The sequence below is a fragment of the Heterodontus francisci genome, chromosome 43 (genome assembly GCF_036365525.1).
Source record: "Heterodontus francisci isolate sHetFra1 chromosome 43, sHetFra1.hap1, whole genome shotgun sequence".
NCBI classification, from domain to species: domain Eukaryota; kingdom Metazoa; phylum Chordata; class Chondrichthyes; order Heterodontiformes; family Heterodontidae; genus Heterodontus; species Heterodontus francisci.
The window spans coordinates 23244933-23262687 of record NC_090413.1 but is presented as its reverse complement, the minus strand read 5'-3'; the positions used below and the strand labels follow the sequence as shown (position 1 = coordinate 23262687).

The following is a 17755-nucleotide window of genomic DNA, read 5'->3' as shown; positions in this document are numbered from 1 at the left end:
TCACAGCCGGGAGGGGGTTTTCGAATGGACGGGCTCTCTGCCGTTAACGCACAGCGGCTCCGAGATGTGCAAGGGCGTGCTCTCATCCTCCGCACCGTCCGCACGGAGAGACCGCTTTGTCGTTCTGGACCACTCGGACTTTTCACCAGGTTCCTCCTCTGCAGGAGAGAGAGGCAGTAACCGAGGCTCCGACTTCCCTCCAACCACTGGACGCTGAAGACCGTACGTTACTCGGTAGGTACAGGTCTCTACAAAGCTGGTATCCGCTGAAAGTGGAGTGTTGCTGTTGCAGGACAGAAGAGGCGAACCTGGAGTTTTTGCCGGGAAAGTTACTGGAATGGTTTCCATTGTTGGGTAGCTGTGATCAGGGGACTTCTGCACAGGTTGAGTCACTAAAGGGGACTGGATTCTGCAGTCATGGTCTTCGGAAGATTCAAACTGGTTAATGTGTGGATCATATGAAAATACCAAATCCCCTCCATGTGGAATGCCTTCCCCAGAAATATTAATGGATGAGATCATCGGCAAACTGTGAGGATCAGCTTCCAAGGTGGCATCACCATCTTTAATGGGGGTATCTAAAAGTCCATCTTTGCAGTTGCTCACTTCCCTTCCGAAACCTTGGAACTCCGAATCTGGCACCTTCTCTTCACTGGTCTGCTCGCTGAAGTTCAAGCTGTTTGTTTCGGCCTCAGTCTCTTTTCTTTCCAGCTCGGAGTTCTCAGAGAGGAAATGAATCTTGGTCAGAGGCTTGTGGTCATTGTATGTACAGCAGGAACACACGGTGGACTGGGTGTCTTGGCACAGGCAGCTGTACATGGATGCATCGGATGACACGCTGTTCCTCCGTTTCAGCAACTGGAATGGCCGGCTGCTCCGTGCAATGTTGCTGTGGAAGCTGGCTGGCGATGGACCACCGGGCAATAGGCGGCTGAACAGCGGGACATGGTGCCGATTGCCTCCTTCCAAATTCTCCTCAATGTCTTCCATTGGTTGAAAATGCATGTCATCTTTTGAAATCCTAGAATTTTTATGAGAGTTAAAATTGGGAGCCAAGTTAGAAAGACTCATTGCTCCTTATATCAAAGCACTTTGCATACAGTGTTACCCGAGAAGCACAATGCCTCAATTAGGCATATGTGGCAGCGGACGGGCACACAGCAAGATCCCACTGGCAGTTTTTTGGTTGGCGGGCGGAATGTTTGCTGCAGAACCTCCTACTCTGAACAGTCCAACACCCAACTGAGCAGGCAGATGGGCTCTTGTTTTTGGCACTCAATAGCACACTTATTCACAATTCACACCAGATAAAATAGGTCCACACTTTTTGAAAAACAATTTGAAGGAAACATTCTAATGGCTTGTAGTTTTAAGGTTGATAGATAACCAATATTTTATCTCTAGTCATACAGTGGTTTGCTTGAAGGATTATCGTTTGTAGGGATAACAAGATGTTTTAACTTTAGGGAGTTAAACCAAAACACACAGCATTGAGTTCGAGAACTTTTTTAGCCAGCATGTAATAGGCCCAATGAGAGGGGGCAAAATTCTAGATTTAGTCTTCGATAATGAAGCTGGGCAAGTGGATGAAGTAACAGGTTGACCATTTTGGAGATAGTGACCACAATACAGTTAGTTTTAGCATAATCATGGAAAAGGACAAAGATAAACAGGAACAAAGATTCTAAATTGGGGGAAGGCAAATTTTACAAAACTGAGTGCTGAGCTGGCAAAAGTGGACTGGATACAGCTACTTGGAGGAAAATCAGTGGCAAATCAGTGGGAAGCATTCACAAGCGAGATACTGCGGGCACAGTGTAGACATGTCCCCACAGATTAAGGGTGCTACTGCCAAATCTAGAGCCCCCTGCTTATCTAAAAGCTTACACAGTAAGTTAAAGCAGAAAAAGAAAGCTTATGACGATCACAAATATCTTAATACTTTAGAAACTCTAGAGGAGTATAGGGGTGAAGTAAAAAAGGAAATTAGAAAAGCAAACAGAGGACATGAAAATTATTGGCAGGTAAAATCAAGGAAAACCTGAAGATATTTTATCAGTACATAAGGAGCAAGAGGATAACTAAGGAAAGGGTAGGGCCCATCAGAGATGTACAAGGGAACTTATGCGTGGATGCAGAAGATGTGGGCAGGGTTCTTAATGAGATTTTTGTCTCTGTCTTCACAAAGGAGAGGGATGATGCAGACATTGTAGTCAAAGAGGAGGAATGTGAATTATTAGATACGATAAGCATAATGAGAGAGGAAGTACTAGACGGTCTGACATCCTTGAAAGTGGATAAATTGCCAGGACCAGATGGATTGCATCCCAGATTGTTAAAGGAAGCCAGGGTGGAAATAGTGGATGCACTGAGGATCATATTCAAATCCTCACTAGATACAGGCGAGGTACCAGATGATTGGAGGTCTGTGAATGTTGTACCATTGTTTAAAAAGGGTGCGAGGGATAGGCCAAATTAATATGTGCCGGTCAGTCTGACCTCGGTGGTGGGTAAATTATTAGAATCAATTCTGAGGGACAGGGTAAACTGCCACTTAGAATTAGAATTTTTTTTTTTAGAACATTACAGCGCAGTACAGGCCCTTCGGCCCTCGATGTTGCGCCGACCTGTGAAACCATCTGACCTACACTATTCCATTTTAATCCCTTCCTTAGAAAGGCAGGGATTAATCAGGGATAGTCTGTATGGACTTGTTAAGGGAAGGTCATGTCTTACTAACTTAATTGAGTTTTATGAGGAAGTAACAGGGAGGATTGATGGTGTTATGACCAGGTGAGAAAGGTGTCTAGGGGTCCCTCTCACCCTTCACTTGGTCTTACTGTAATGGGGTTTAATTTTAAACACTGTTTTTAGCACCCCCTTGGTGAATCCTTGTTCACCACTTTCCAATTATAAGGCAAAGAAACCAGCACAAACAGGCTTTCTTAGGTTTAAAGAAGAAAAGTTGAAATTTATTAAACTCAAACTTAAACTCTAATTCGGTTGACGCCTACGGATACACGACGCGCCCAAGCTAGCATGCATTTGCATTACACACGTGCAAATAGAGACAGAAAAGAGCAGAAGATAAATGAAGTGGAAAGGTTTGAGGCAATATCTGAAGAGTTGTTGTTATGGTTCTTCGAGCTCACTGTAGAGTCCTTGATTGTAGATAGATATTGCTTTTTGTTGGGGCCCAGTATTCTTAAACCTCGTTCGCTGTAGGAGACTTTTCTCTCTTGGAGTTCATGTGTCTTCAGTGGATTAAGAGGCTTGTGAGAAAGAGATGGGAGCAGACAGGAGAGAGATCTTCTCAGTCCAGGAGCAAAGAGACTTTCTGCCCAAACTGTTCGTACAAATTCAAAAAAATTAAGGTTGCCCAGCAGGTTAGTCATGTGACTAGCTGGTTTGACCATGTCCGTTTGTGTTTTTGGCCATCTTAGCAGTCAACCTGGAATGCAAGTTCCCACCTTCAATGTCTGTTAATCAAAAGTTCATTGTGGGTTGAATGTATCAGGGAATGGCTGCTTTGTCCTTCCAAACACTGTCTGTTAATATGCAAATGTCTTTTCCAGCCGCGGCTGATCTATTTAACAAGTCCTTTCTTCACTCCAGTAACAGTTTAATTTTGCCATGAACGTGGATTTTAATGTGTCTCATTCTTGGCAGGTGGGGGCCTAGCATGACATCTCCACACCCAGCGGAATGAAATGCAATTTGTGAAAAGTGTATTTCATTAAAAGGGTTGCGAGAAAAATGTAAGATACAGAAAAAAACATGCATTTCTCTCATTCATTCATAAATCCTAAAACTTATTACAGCCTGTCTTCTTTTGGTGCCGGTAATGCTTTAATTGCCCCCTTTTAGGCATCCCAATAAGCATGTGGTTCTTTTTTTGGGGAAGTTTATTTTCCGTTTGCCCATTTCCATGGCTGCCAAGGGTCGGTGTTTCTGCTGAGGTAATTTTTTTTTAATAAGTCAGTAATGGGCGGGTCTATCCTGAACACACTCAGTGTTTTTTGATTAGAGATACAGCACTGAAACAGGCCCTTCGGCCCACCGAGTCTGTGCCGACCATCAACCACCCATTTAGACTAATCCTACACTAATCCCACATTCCTACCAAACATCCCCACCCGTCCCTATATTTCCCTACCACCTACTTATACTAGTGACAATTTATAATGGCCAATTTACCTACCAACCTGCAAGTCTTTTGGCTTGTGGGAGGAAACCAGAGCACACGGAGAAAACCCACGCAGACACAGGGAGAACTTGCAAACTCCACACAGGCAGTACCCAGAATTGAACCCGGGTCCCTGGAGCTGTGAGGCTGCAGTGCTAACCACTGCGCCACTGTGCCACTTTTGCTGAGTTGTGCAAAGGCTTTTGACTTCCGGGGATGGGTGGTTCACTTTTTTTCTGACTATGGGGGAGGATTCTTTGCTACTCTCCCCTTTGTCCCAGAGGACACTCCTGACTGCAGGTATTTGTGCAGACTCTACTGCACTCCCCTGTGGCACTTCGACTAGGTTTCTCATGGTTTCTCTGCTCCCTAGAGGTCTGTCTTTGTCTCTGCAGGTTTCTGTATGCTGTTAGCAACTCTGGTGGGGTGCTTCTAGTATCTGCATTTACATAGGAGGATGTGGGGTCTAACTTTTCACATTTTTTGGGGTTGGTTGACCAGACAATGAGGGGTTTTCATCTGGGATTCCTCCCAGACTTCCTTTAACCTGTCCCTTCTCTTTCTAAACCTTTGCCAGCCTTGTGCCTGCCTATCCCCTTTTGTTCTCAGCGGGGGTCTCACCAGCCCTCTGCTGGAGGGTCCTCCTAACACCGGTACAGGACTTAGGGGTGCAGGTTTCACTGTAGGTTGGAGTTTCCCCTCAACCTGGCACATGTGGCAACTCCTGCAGTATTCCACCACATCTTTGGGGAGTTTTGGCCAGTCAAACCGCTGTCTTATGCAGGCTTTAGTCTTTCATATATCGGCATGTACAGCCACTGTATTTTCTGGGCCCTTCTTAAAATATCTCTCCGGTACCTCTGCGGCACCACTAACTGATGAACTACTGTCCACTCCTTGCTCTCAGGTCTGTGAGGAGAACTCCATTTCCTCATCAGTACCTCATTCTTTAAATAGTAGCAATCAGCAACTCCCTCTGCTTCACTGTCAGACTGGGCAGCCTGTGCTAACTCTCGCATTACTGGGTCGGCTCGCTGAGCCTCACCGAGGGGAAAATCCATTTAATTCATTCCCTAGGTCACAAGAAAGTCTCAGACAGACAGACCTGGTCATCTGCCTGCAGTGCCAATGCAGTCTCCTCTGGGGGCGCTGCTTTGATCATGGCCTGATCCACTACACATTCAGGGAAACTGAGGGGACCGTCTCCCGCCACTGCCCTGTTTCTCTGACCTCCTGCGGTCTTTCTTTCTCTACTGGGGTGGGGGGGGGGGCTACCACCTTCACCCCCGCCAGATCATTACCTAGGCGCAGGTCAACCCCATCCACAGGCAAACTAGGGACAATCTCTATGGTGACTGGTCCTAAAACTAGGTCGCACTCCAGCTGCACGCAGTGTACAGATACAGGCATACACTGCCCTCCAATACCATTCACCATTCTGGTGTTCACTGCACACTCTGGGGGGAAAGGTCAGGGCTTTTCCCAATAAAAAGGATCTAATGGCCTCTGTCACTGAGAATTATTATGGGCTTGCTTGCCCCACTTGAGGGGTATGGGGTTACTCTCCCTTCAGAGACAAACCCTGATAACCCTCAGGAACCCTATTAAATTTTCCTGCACTTGCAGCAGTATACATCCTGGGTCTCCCTCTTATTGCAGTTAAAGCCACAGCTTATTCTGCCATGCTTTCTATCAGAGTCCCAACTTCACTGAGCGATTGTGCCCTGATTAACCCTGCAGGTTTTCCCTTTAGTTTCCAGCAATCAGCTCGTAAATGCCCTGCTTTATTACAATGGAAACACACAGGTCTCCGGGTCTCATTCTTGCTCACAGCACCTTCCTTTTTGGCTAGAGGAGGGCCCACTGTGTCTCCTGCTTTCCTTTCTCTCCCACACTTTGTCCCTTTCGGATTTGTGGGGGCAACTAGGAAACACTCTCCCCTGGGAAACCGACTTACAAATTAAAACAAATTCAACGGCCAGATCGGCCACTTGCCGGGCTCTCTGGAGCCGCTGCTCCTCTACATGGGCCTTTATGGAGAGTGGGAGAGAGTGTTTAAATTCCTCTAACAGAATTACTTCTCTGAGATTCTCATAGCTGAGCTGTACTTTAACAGCCCTCAACCACTGGTCAAAAGCCAGCTGCTTACTTCTTTCAAACTCCAGATAGGTCTGATTAGCTTGCTTCTTGAGGGTTCTAAACTTTTGGCGATAGGCTTCAGGTACTAACTCATATGCCCCACGGATAGCATTTTTGGTCAGTTCACAATTTGGGCTTTTCCAGTTAGCTTGCTTTGTAGTAAAAGAGGCCAGGTCTCAGCTGGCCATTTTAGCTGGCTTGCCAGTTTCTCAAAGGCCCAAAAAATGTTTCTACATCCTCTTCGCTGAATTTTGGAATTAGTTGAGCTAGTTTTAATAATTTTGTACCCAGCCCTGAATTACGCTCCTCCATATTGGCCATGCTTTCACTGGGGTTACTCTGTCACCCCCTAGTTAATTCAAGCCGCTTCAACTCTCTCTCTGCACTCCTTCCAGAATATTCTTTCTCTCTCCCTCTCCTCAAATTCAAGTTTCCTCTGTTCCAATTGTATCTTTGCTAACAATACCCTGTCTGGGTCTGCTTGTAACCCTGTTTCTGCTTCTTCAGGTTCAAGGGGAAAATGGTTGGCCACTCGCCTTAAGAGTTCAGACTTCCTAGCTTTGCCACGTACAGTGATCCCACACTGCTCAGCCATTTTCCTCAACTCCTCCATAGACAGTGCTTTTAACATCCCAAGTTACTTCACCCTGGCTTGGAGGGCTGCTAGCTTCAGTTGCAGACATGGTAGTATTCAATCACACACAACCAAAAGAAAACCTGTATTGAAATCTTGCTCTTTTTTGATTGGAAACAATTTGGCTTCCCACTTCCAATTTCTCTCGTTTGTGGGTAAAATCCAGGACGGTAGCACCCAAATTTTTGTTACAACCAGGTGAGAAAGGTGTCTAGGGGTCCCTCTCAGCCTTCACCTGGTCTTTCTGTAACAGGATTTAATTTTAAACATGCTGTGCTTTTAGCTCCCCCTTGGTGAATCCTTGTTCACCGCTTTCCAATTATAAGGCAAATAAACCAGCACAAACAGGCTTTCTTAGGTTTAAAGAAGAAATGTTGAAATTTATTAAACTTAAACTCTAATTCAGTTAACGCCTACAGATACACAAAGCACCCACGCTAGCATGCATACGCAATACACACATGCAAATAGAGACAGAAAAGAGAAGAAAAATAAAGTGGAAAGGTTTGAGGCAATGACTGAAGAGTTGTTGTTACGGTTCTTTGAGCTCACTGTAAAATCATTGATTATAGATTGATCTTGCTTTTTGTTGGGGCCCAATATTCTTAAACCCTGTTCGCTGTAGGAGACTTTTCTCTCTTGGGGTTCATGTGGATTCAGAGGCTTGTGGGAAAGAGATGGGAGCAGACAGCTGAGAGAGCTTCTCAGTCCAGGAGCAAACAGACTTTCTGCCTAAACTGTTTGTACAAATTCAAAAAACTCAGGTTGCCCAGCAGGTTAGTCATGTGACTAGCTGGTTTGACCATGTCCGTTTGTGTTTTCGGCCATCTTAGCAGTCAACCTGGAATGCGAGCTCCCCCACCCTCAAAAGATTATGTTTGTTGATCAAAAGTTAATTGTGAGTTGAATGTGTCAGGGAATAGCTGCTTTGTCCTTCCAAACACATGTCTTTTCCAGCCATGGCTGATCTGTTTAACAAGTCCTTTCTTCACTCCAGTAACAGTTTAAAATCAATGTTCATGACAAAATTAATGTGTCTCATTCTTGGCAGGTGGGGGCCTAGCATGACAAGGGTCGTGTAGTGGGTGTGGCCTACATGGATTTTAGTAAGGCATTTGACAAGGTCCCACATGGCAAACTGCTCAGTAAAATGAAAGCCCAAGGGGTACAGGAGAATGTGTCAGGTTGGATCCAAAATTGGCTCAGTGACAGGAAACAAAGGGTAGTAGTCGACAGATGTTTTTGCGAATGGAAAGCTGTTTCCAGTGGCGTTCCACAGGGATCAGTGTTGGGTCCCTTACTGTTTGTGGTATATATTAATGATTTGGACTTAAATATGGGAGGCATGATTGGGAAGTTTGCTGATGACAGAAAAATTGCCCGTGTAGTTAATAGTGAAGAGAATAGCCGTAGACTGCAGAATGATATCAATGGTTTGGTTGAGAGGGCGGAAAAGTGGCAAATGGAATTCAATCCAGAGAAAAGTGAGGTAATGCATTTGGGGAGGGCAAATAAAGCAAAGGAATACACAATAAACAGGAGAACACTGAGAGGGGCAGAAGAAGTGAGAGACCTTGGAGTGCATGTCCACAGGTCCCTGAAGGTGGCAGGACAGGTAGATAGAGTGGTGAAGAAGGCATATGGAATGCTTTCCTTTATTGGCTGAGGTATAGAATTCAAAAGCAGGGTTGTCATGTTGGAACTGTATAAAACGCTGGTTAGGCCACAGCTGGAGTATTGCGTACAGTTCTGGTCACCACATTACAGAAAGGACGTAACTGTCCTGGAGAGAGTACAGAGGAGATTTACAAGAATGTTGCCAGAGCTTGAAAGTTGCAACCAGGAGGAAAGATTGGATTGGCTAGGGTTGTTTTCCCTGGAACCGAGTAGGCTGAGGGGTGACTTAATTGAGGTGTACAAGATTATGAGGGGCCTAGATAGAGTGGACAGGAAGGACCTGTTTCCCCTAGTGGAGAGATCAATTACCAGGGCGCACAGATTTAAGGTGATTGGTAGAAGGATTAAAGGGGACATGAGGAAAAACATTTTCACCCAGAGGGTGGGGAGTGTCTGGAATTCACTGCCCAGATCGGTGGTGGAGGCAGAAACCCTCAATTCTTTTAATAGGTATCTGGACATGCACCTGAAGTGCTGTAACCGGCAAGGCTATGGAACAGGTGCTGAAAGGTCGGATTAGATTGGGCGGCTAATTTTTTCTACTGGCACGGACACGATGGGCTGAATGGTCTCCTTCTGTGCCATAATTTTTCTATGGTTCTAAGTCACCATCCACCCAGCTCTTTCTACATGTCCCAGAATTTATTTTCAGAGCTGGCAAGAAATAAGTGAAATTTTAAAGTGCAGTTTGCCAAAGCACAATTGACCAGCACAGCTCCCGGCTAGTAATGAATATGCTGCTGTGGCAAAGCTCAATCTGTGCTTTAAAAAATTTGCATTTATATAGCTTCTTTCATAAGCATAGGATGTCCCAAAGCACTTTACAGCCAATGAAGTACTTTCTGAAGTGTTATCACTGTTGTAGGCAATGCAGCAGGCAATTTGCTCATAGTAAACAGCAATGTGATAACGACCACACAATCTCTTTTGGTGATCTTGATTGTGGGATAAATCTTGGCCAGGACACCGGGGATAACTCCCGTGCTCTTCCCCTGAAGAGTGCCATGGGATCTTTAACGTCTATCCATCGGAAAAACGGCATCTCCGACAGTGCAGCCATCCCTCAGTACTGCACCAGAGTGCCAGCCTTGATTTTTTGTGCTCGAGTCTCTCGAGTCGGACTTGAACGCTCAACCTTCTGACTCGGTGGCAAAAGTGCTACTAACCGAGCTATGACTGACACATATCCGTCCGATGTGGAACCCCTCACTTGATATTTGATCCTTGCTAGCCCTGTCACCCAGGCCACTTTCTCACCTTCTGCATTCCAATGTTAAGCAGAGACAGCATGGGCGAAATGACCCAAAGCTCCCCTTACTTTGCCTTAACAGTGTACTTCAATGTTCTTACTGTACTGGTGTGATGTTTTTTTTTACCTCTGTCACCTAAAGGATATTAGGTTTCAGCTAACAGCCTCAGATATTAAAGCATTCCCTAACATTGGGACTAACCATAATGTGGACACATGTTAAAGATTCTTTAACGTCACAAGACAAGAAAAGGCAATGCAAATTGGATGCTGCACTTCTTAAGCAACAGTGACTACCCCTTTATTGATCGTAAACACTTTGGGACATCTTGAGGTCACGAAAGGCGCTATCTAAAGGCAAGCCTTGCTTCATTATCCAGAAAGATTTCTTCACTGTCAGTGCTTTCAACCACATTAAATGGACAATGGCTTGATTAAGTGCACAAAGCTTGAAAAGGTAGATTTTCCCGTTCCTCTGTAATCGCGCCTGCTCGGTAATGCAGTATTATAAAGTTGTAACAACTCACGTCATGTCGAACGTGGAACCCTGAAAGGATGGTTTCTGCAGCACAAACACGGTGGCGGCAGTGTATGGGGGACGGGGATTGGACTCATTCCAGTATCGATCCTTTTCCATAAGTGGCAAATCCTGATACATGTCATCAACAGCCATCATTGACACCTGAATGCAACAGTCACAACTACAGTCAATGCAACCCTGCAAAAAAGGGACAGCCAACTCAACAAGAGTAACTCAGTCAAGGAATGCTTAGGAGAGACTTTGGGGAGGACAGGGGTTGGGGAAGAGGAGATGCAGTTACAAAAGATTTTGCTTTTTTTTCCTGCCCTGCCCAGGTTTCTTGCCTCCTCTCCTAACTGAGAACGCGGGCTGGTGTATGGATCCACGGGGACCAGCAACTCTTCATTACCTTACACAGGTGGCCATTCATCGTGCACAAGTTAAGACAGGATGTTGGTAGACTAGTTGACAAAGAGAATCGGAGGCAGCACCTTATCCTCTCCTCTCCTGTTGTTCACATGTGCACATTTTCCAGTTAGATCACAAGCCTGCCTCTTAAACTTTCATAGACCCTGTACACAAGGTTTTTAAGGACACGCTGAAGGCCTCATTGGAAAGGGGGCAAATTGGTATGAGTGCCTGGGAGTAACATGCTGCAAGCAGTAGCGGGTGGCAGTGCCCTATGCAAGAAGCTGCAACATAGTCGGAAACTGACCGCATGATTTGCTGCGGAGAAGTGACAAAAGTGGAAGGAGAGAGAGAGCGGGACCCTGGCTTGAGAACACCCCCAACTTCCTCAGGGCCACTCTTGTCCTCTCTGCCCAAAGACGTGTAGCTCCAGGATTGGTCTGAGGACACACAAATCAAGAAGCCTGGCAGATGTCATCCTCGATTCAAGGGACTCACATACAACACATATAATCACACACAAGACCCAATTCTAACATCCCTGTTCCATCTTAGCAGAGCTCAGCATAGATCAGGGAATCGATTGGAGAAACTTTTGCAGTCTGTGTGGCTCGGTACCAGACTGGGCAACGCAGTTGTCCACTATTTTTCTTCTTAAAAAGGATCAAACAAACAGTAATAGAAGAACTTGAGTGCTTGTGCTCTGGTATCTTGTAGAGCACTGAGGAAGTGAAGACCGCTGAGGTACCATCAGCACTGTCACTATGTCACCCAAGGTCTTTTTGTGTGAAGCAGTCATTACCTGAAAGTTCCGATCGATCAAACGATTTGTTTCAAAATCATCATCATCTTCTCCAAAGGGATTTATTAGTTGTTCTGCTACCTGTAATCAGACATTGTACCTTCAATAACACAGTCACTTCTTGACCTACAACTTGACCTGTATTCATTGCATCAACCCAGGAAGGGAAATGAACTCTTTTGGAAAATGTGTTCCAGTACAATTACAGAGTGCATTCGTGCATTTGATTCTTGAATGGGGGAACCTAGGTGAAAGAGCAAGATTTATAAATGCCGGGACATTAAAGTTGAAACGAGTGAAAGAGAAGACCAGGTATATCATGGATTAATGGTACGGTGACACACACGCTATAGCAGGAAAGAAAGACTGTATTCCACAGTTTTGATGTATTGGGGGAAAATGTTTTCAGACTAGGGGACAATGTGATAAGTGACATGAGGAAGAGGTAGGATAGCACATTGGCAGCTTAGGAGAGCTAAGGAAAGCTCAGAGCAATATTGGCCATAGCAGCATTGCTAAGACACTAGATAGCAGAGAAGAATCCTTATACAATAAAGGGTAGTTAGCTTTTTCTTGTACACTGTTCACAAATGAAAGGTGTGCCTCCCCCAGTATCAAACACATTTTATCCACAAGATCTGAATCAAATTCACCACCAGCTTGAGCAAATTAAAAGGTTGTACAGCACCAGTTAGTCATGACCAGTAAAATAGATCATCTTAGTACATACTGGTATTTACAGGAAGATTCCTTAAGCTAAGTGAGATTAGACAGTGAATATGATATGGGACCCGCCAAGGACAGATATTTCGATTTCCCACTTCAGTGCTGCTAATCACTGAACCATAGTCCAATGGATACCATGACATAATTGACCAACATGCGGAAAGATTATAGTAATCAAACTTCACAGTCAACTGGCAAGATAAATACATCGGCATGATGCTTGAACCCACAGCCGCCTGCCTCCAAGGAGAGGGCTCTACCAAGTGAGTTAACAATCTTCCATATTGCAGTGCCAGTAAACCAGGCTCTGAAAGTAAGTGTGCATGACGCTACAGGACCGAGAGATTTGGAACAGTTGGATTCACGTTCATTGAAGGTACGCTGAAGCACAATTGCTGCACATTCTTACAGTGCTGGACTTACCTTCAGCCAACCGGCGTAGAAGAAGAACTGTAGCAGGGTAAACACGGGGACATACAAGTCAATGTCGTGCCCTGCATAGCCTTGGGCAGGATCAAGAAACTGTCGTCCAATCAGGCAGGTCATGAAGAAACTGTACACTGCAATGGTGACAACCTGTGGAGAGAGAGGGGACATATGATCAGCACACTGGCAAGTAAAGACATCCAGTTTTCTACATCATCTTCCTGTTCTTTAGTTGCAGGTCGCATGGAAACATCTGAGGGACAGGTGACCAAATCCCACAGCACCATTAATGCTGCTCCAAAACTGACTTGTTAGAGGTACCAGCCAGGGCCTCTCTCCCTCCTTAGAATTATAGAATCAGAGGAAGTTTACGGCACGGAAAGAGGCCACTTGGCCCATCGTGTTTTAAAAGGAAGCACATGGCCTGTGCTCAGCAGCTTATAGCAGTGCAACTAAGCATCTGGGAGCTAGAAAAATCAACATCAATACAAAACCATGTCTCCCCCTTTCATAGAGAAATGTAATATAATGGGCCACCATTGTAATGTTGTCTCCTTTGCTCCCACTGATGTTGGTGCTTTGCTGGGATGCAGTTCTACAAGCTACCAGCACCCTCTTGTTCCTCACTCCAATAACCATTCTGCATGCACTGACCTTGATATCAAGTCTTGGTGGACTATTCAACAATAGGACAGAGCTGAGACTTGTCCAGCCATAGACATGCAGTGCCAGCGGAGGTCACTTGATAATGATCAGGGGCACCACCATAGCTGCCTGGGCCCCTAAGTTCTGGAATTCCACCCCCCCCCCAAACTTCTCCACCTTTAAGACACTCCTGTAATGAAAACCCCACATGCCAAATGGGAAATATTAATTTAATCGATTGGAACTTTGCCTGAGACTTTTACTGGAAATTGTGACAAATAACTTTTTAAAAAGAAAAGCTCACAGCCAAGATGACCACGGCAATTTGCACATGAATCATCAACAGAACAGACTGGAGACAAACATGATTGACTCAACCTAGCCAGAACAATGGGGTGCTCTCTGATTCAATTACCTGAGATGGCCTTATCAATGCGAACCTGTCTGGTTCTCTAGAAGAGCCAACACCTCCACCAAGTGTGGCAGGAGAGGCTGAGGGGAGAGCCTTGAATTTCAGAGAACATTCCAGAAGAATCACATTAAAACACAAAGAGGTGGTCATGTCATGTGACTGCTTGTGCAACTTTGGGAGATTGTGAGTTGTGACTCAGACAGCAGACAGTAACTGTAAGCCATCGAGACAGCAGCACTCTCTCTCTCTCTCCCTCTCTAGTAAAGATCCAGAGAAGCCTCAGCTACAGCTGGTAAAGTCCAGTCTACAGACCACCACAACCAACAACTAGGATACAAGGGTCAAAACCCCCTCTTCTGCCTTCCAAAACCTGAGAAGCAAGCCTGCAACCATGCACGTGGCCCAGCAAGGACGTCAGGACTACAATTTCAACTAAGAACTCTGGGACTGCTGAACTGTATTTAAATTCCATTTATTTCCAACTCTACTCAAACCACCCACCCCGTTTCCTTCTGTAATCTATTTTTGTGTGTGTCTCTCATGTGAATGTGAGCGTGGATGCGTAGCGTGTTTTAGTAATATTAACCGGTTTAGAGTGTTAAGGATAATAAACTTACATCTTTCTTGTTTAAACTCAAGAAAACCAGTCTGGTTCTTTTGCAATGATATTAGAGGAACTGGAGCAGGTGCTCACTGAGGTGGTCAGTTCAATCACTGTGTTGAAAAAGGATAAACCCTCTTGCGGTCAAACTAGAGAAGGGGCGAAAGGGGGAGCCCAAGAACCCTTCCTCACCTGGTCATAACACTTCCCTAAAAACTACCTCTTTGACTAAGCTTTTGGTCACCTGCCCAAATATTGCCTTATGTGGCTCGGTGCCAAATTTTGTTTCCAGGGTAGCACCTCCTGATGTTTTATCAAGTTAAAGGTGCTATATAAATGCATGTGGAGGTTCTCCTACCTAACGCATAGAAACCAAAGTCAGCTGTAGCACCCCCACCCCAACCCTAAATGAGATGAACTAAATTAAGAGAAGGAATTGACTCTGGGATCTTGCTGATCTGTGACTTGATGCCTTAACCAAATGAGCCACAACAGAAGCCTAAAAATGGCTAGTTTTTAAAACGTACTGAGGAAGGATTGTCAGGCTAATATTTTGCAAAGAGCGACTGTCAGTCAAGGAACTACAATGCAAGGGAGTTGGAGCCACCACACAGTTGATGCACCAGCTAATGCTGGCTTTCTCTGTAGTAAATTTAGTTTCCACACACATAATTACTGATGCAAAGTGGTTCCCAAAGGAAGCTAGCAGCATTCACTGTTCACATAACAAGACGACTTCTATAATTATTGTAGGGGATAGCTTTAACCCATTTATGGGCCGGATTTAATCTGGACTCATTGTGCCACTGGCACCCTGCATTTGGGAAGAAGGCCCTGCCAGACATTGCTACTTTGGAATTGATTACACGAGGAACATGAGGAAATGAGCACCGAGATCTAGTTGTTAGAGGGTTTGAAGACAAGGTTGTTTTTTCTAAAATGATCATGGATTAAAGAGAGAGAGAAAAAAAGAGAAAAAGTAAGAGAGAAAGAGTGAATGAATGTTTGAATGAATGAATGTATGTTGCTCCCTTATTGAAAGAGAGATGTTTGGCTGGGAGGGATATTAAAAAGAAAGACAATATGTTTAAACATTATTCACCAGTGGTTGTGGCTTGTGCCACTGGCATCGTAGAAGGGGTTTCTTTTACCATTTATCCCCTCATGCCCTGCAGATACCAATTCCTCATTAGGGATAAGTCCACAAATGCCAGCCATCCTCCAGTACTGTGCCCATGTAGCTATTATTTGTGTGCTAACAGTAAAGGGAATATCAACAAGATGTTCAACCAAAAGGAGCGTCATACCCAAACCTAAAACTGTCCCCGTCTGTCATCCACACACACGCATTTCCAATAATGAGCCGTTAGGATGGGGATCAGGAGTAGAAACCCTGGCGCTTTTTCCACTCCTGAACCATAACGTACTGAGGCCAATTGTAGCCTCTCTACTGCCACCTTGGCTAAGATCAACGAGACCAGCAGAGGTCAAGGGGGTCAAATCTGGGACGCTCCTAGTTTAGGAGGTTCGGCTACTCTTTGCCAAGCCACCATGGTGAGGCTGGAGAAAGAACCGTCGGCAAGTATTGTAACGGTCAAAACTTTTTACACAAAGAAAAACCTTTACCTGTGTGTACACCAGCGGGATACTGATCCAGTCATAGTGAAAGAGAAGGCTGCACTTTGCTCGAAAAGTATTCAGCTCCTGAATGACAAAAAAAAATTAAACAGGGAACAAAAAGTACAATATTAAAAGGTGGCTGGTAATAATATTTCTCAATATAAAAAGTGAATAATGCAGGAAAGAGATAACAAATGAAGTACAGATATGCGAATTACAGCAACGGTAACACACTGCACTCCTAAGGAACAGATCTGTAGTGAGGGCGACAGTCTGTAATTAGGATCACATCAGTAATTTAAAAAAAAACGAATTGCAGTCATTATTTTAAGCTTCACATTATTCTTCGGTTACTAGTGGATCTCCCGTGGAATTGCTCGTGGGTCGCCTGCAGTACAGTGGATAGTTAGCTGCAGTTAATCTGGCTTGTTCCTTTTTAATAACAAAGTCCCTTGGGTATAAATTCATCTTGGGCAGCGGCAAATTGGCAGCCCGCTTTTCAGTCAACAACAACATTTTTTGCATTTATCTAGCGCCTTTAACATAGTAAAAAGGTTCCAAGTGTTTCTCAAAAGCGTAATGAAACAAAAATCTGACACCGAGCCACAATGTCGATTTACCAGAATAATACCTGGGCTCCAAGGGTTAAATTACAAGGAGAGATCACACAAACTAGGGTTGTATTCCCTGGAATTGGGAAGGTTAAGGAGTGATGTGATCAAAGTTTTCAATAGATTAAAGGGAAACAGATAGGATAGAGAGAAACTATTTCTGCTGGTTGGGAGTCTAGGACTAGAGGGTATAGTCTAAAAATTAGAGCCAGACCTTTCAGGAATGAAATTAGGAAACACATCTGCACACAAAGGGCAGTAGAAGTTTGGAACTTTCTTCCACAAACAATAATCGTTAATTTTAAAACAGAAATTGGTAAATTTTTGTTATCCAAAGATATTAAGGGATGTGGGACAAAGGTGGGTATATGGAGTTAGGTTACAGATCAGCCATGATCTCATTGAATGGCAGAACAGGCTCCAGGGGCTAAATAGCTGACTCCTGTTCTCATATTCCTATGAATGGACGATTAGGACAGATGACCACAATTTTGGCCGAAGAGGTAGATTTTAAGGAGCGACTTAAAGGAGGAGAGAGAGAGGTAGAGAGGTTCAGGGAGGGAATTCAGAGCTTAGGGCCTCAGCAGCCGAAAGTAAGGCCACCAAAGGTGGAGCGATGAAAATCTGGGATGCGCAAGAGTCCAGAATTGGAAAAGCGCAGAGATCTCGGAGGGTTGTGAGGCTGCAGGATGTGACGGAGATAGAGAGTGGGGGTGTGAGGCCATGGAGGGAACTGAGCACAAGGATGTAGAGAATATCAGTGAAAAGCAGGAGGACGATTCTCCATCGCCAGGTTTTTCTGTTGTGGCTCAAGCTGAATCTACACCATCTTGTGGGGGGAGGCTTTAAAAAGGTACACGTGGTGGTCAATTAGAGGTCAATTTGCTGCCACTGAAGGCAGAGTCTCTAGTTGAGCAATTGCCTGTGATTCCCCATCCTTACTATTTAGTGAGTGAGTGAGGGGGTGGGTGGGAGAGGAGAGAACGAAAGAAAGCCAGGTTAGCAAGAGAAAAACTTGGCTCTCTTTCACTCAGGAGCTTCAGTTGATTTGAGATTGCTTCATTTTTAATGCTATTTAAGAGGGTCAGACTTGCGACAT

The 17755-nt window shown here is 44.8% G+C and overlaps 1 protein-coding gene across 1 annotated transcript in view; it reads right to left on the bottom strand.

Annotated features, from left to right (window-relative positions):
* The window catches only part of best2 (bestrophin 2), a 30650-nt gene continuing 12895 nt past the window's right edge, over positions 1-17755 (bottom strand). Inside the window, exons 5-9 of the mRNA XM_068020814.1 lie at positions 16052-16129; positions 12765-12917; positions 11616-11696; positions 10413-10603; positions 1-1021 (exon numbers count right to left, since the gene is read on the bottom strand). Coding sequence (XP_067876915.1) covers positions 1-1021; positions 10413-10603; positions 11616-11696; positions 12765-12917; positions 16052-16129 — 1524 coding nt within the window. The remainder of the gene's footprint in view (positions 1022-10412; positions 10604-11615; positions 11697-12764; positions 12918-16051; positions 16130-17755) is intronic.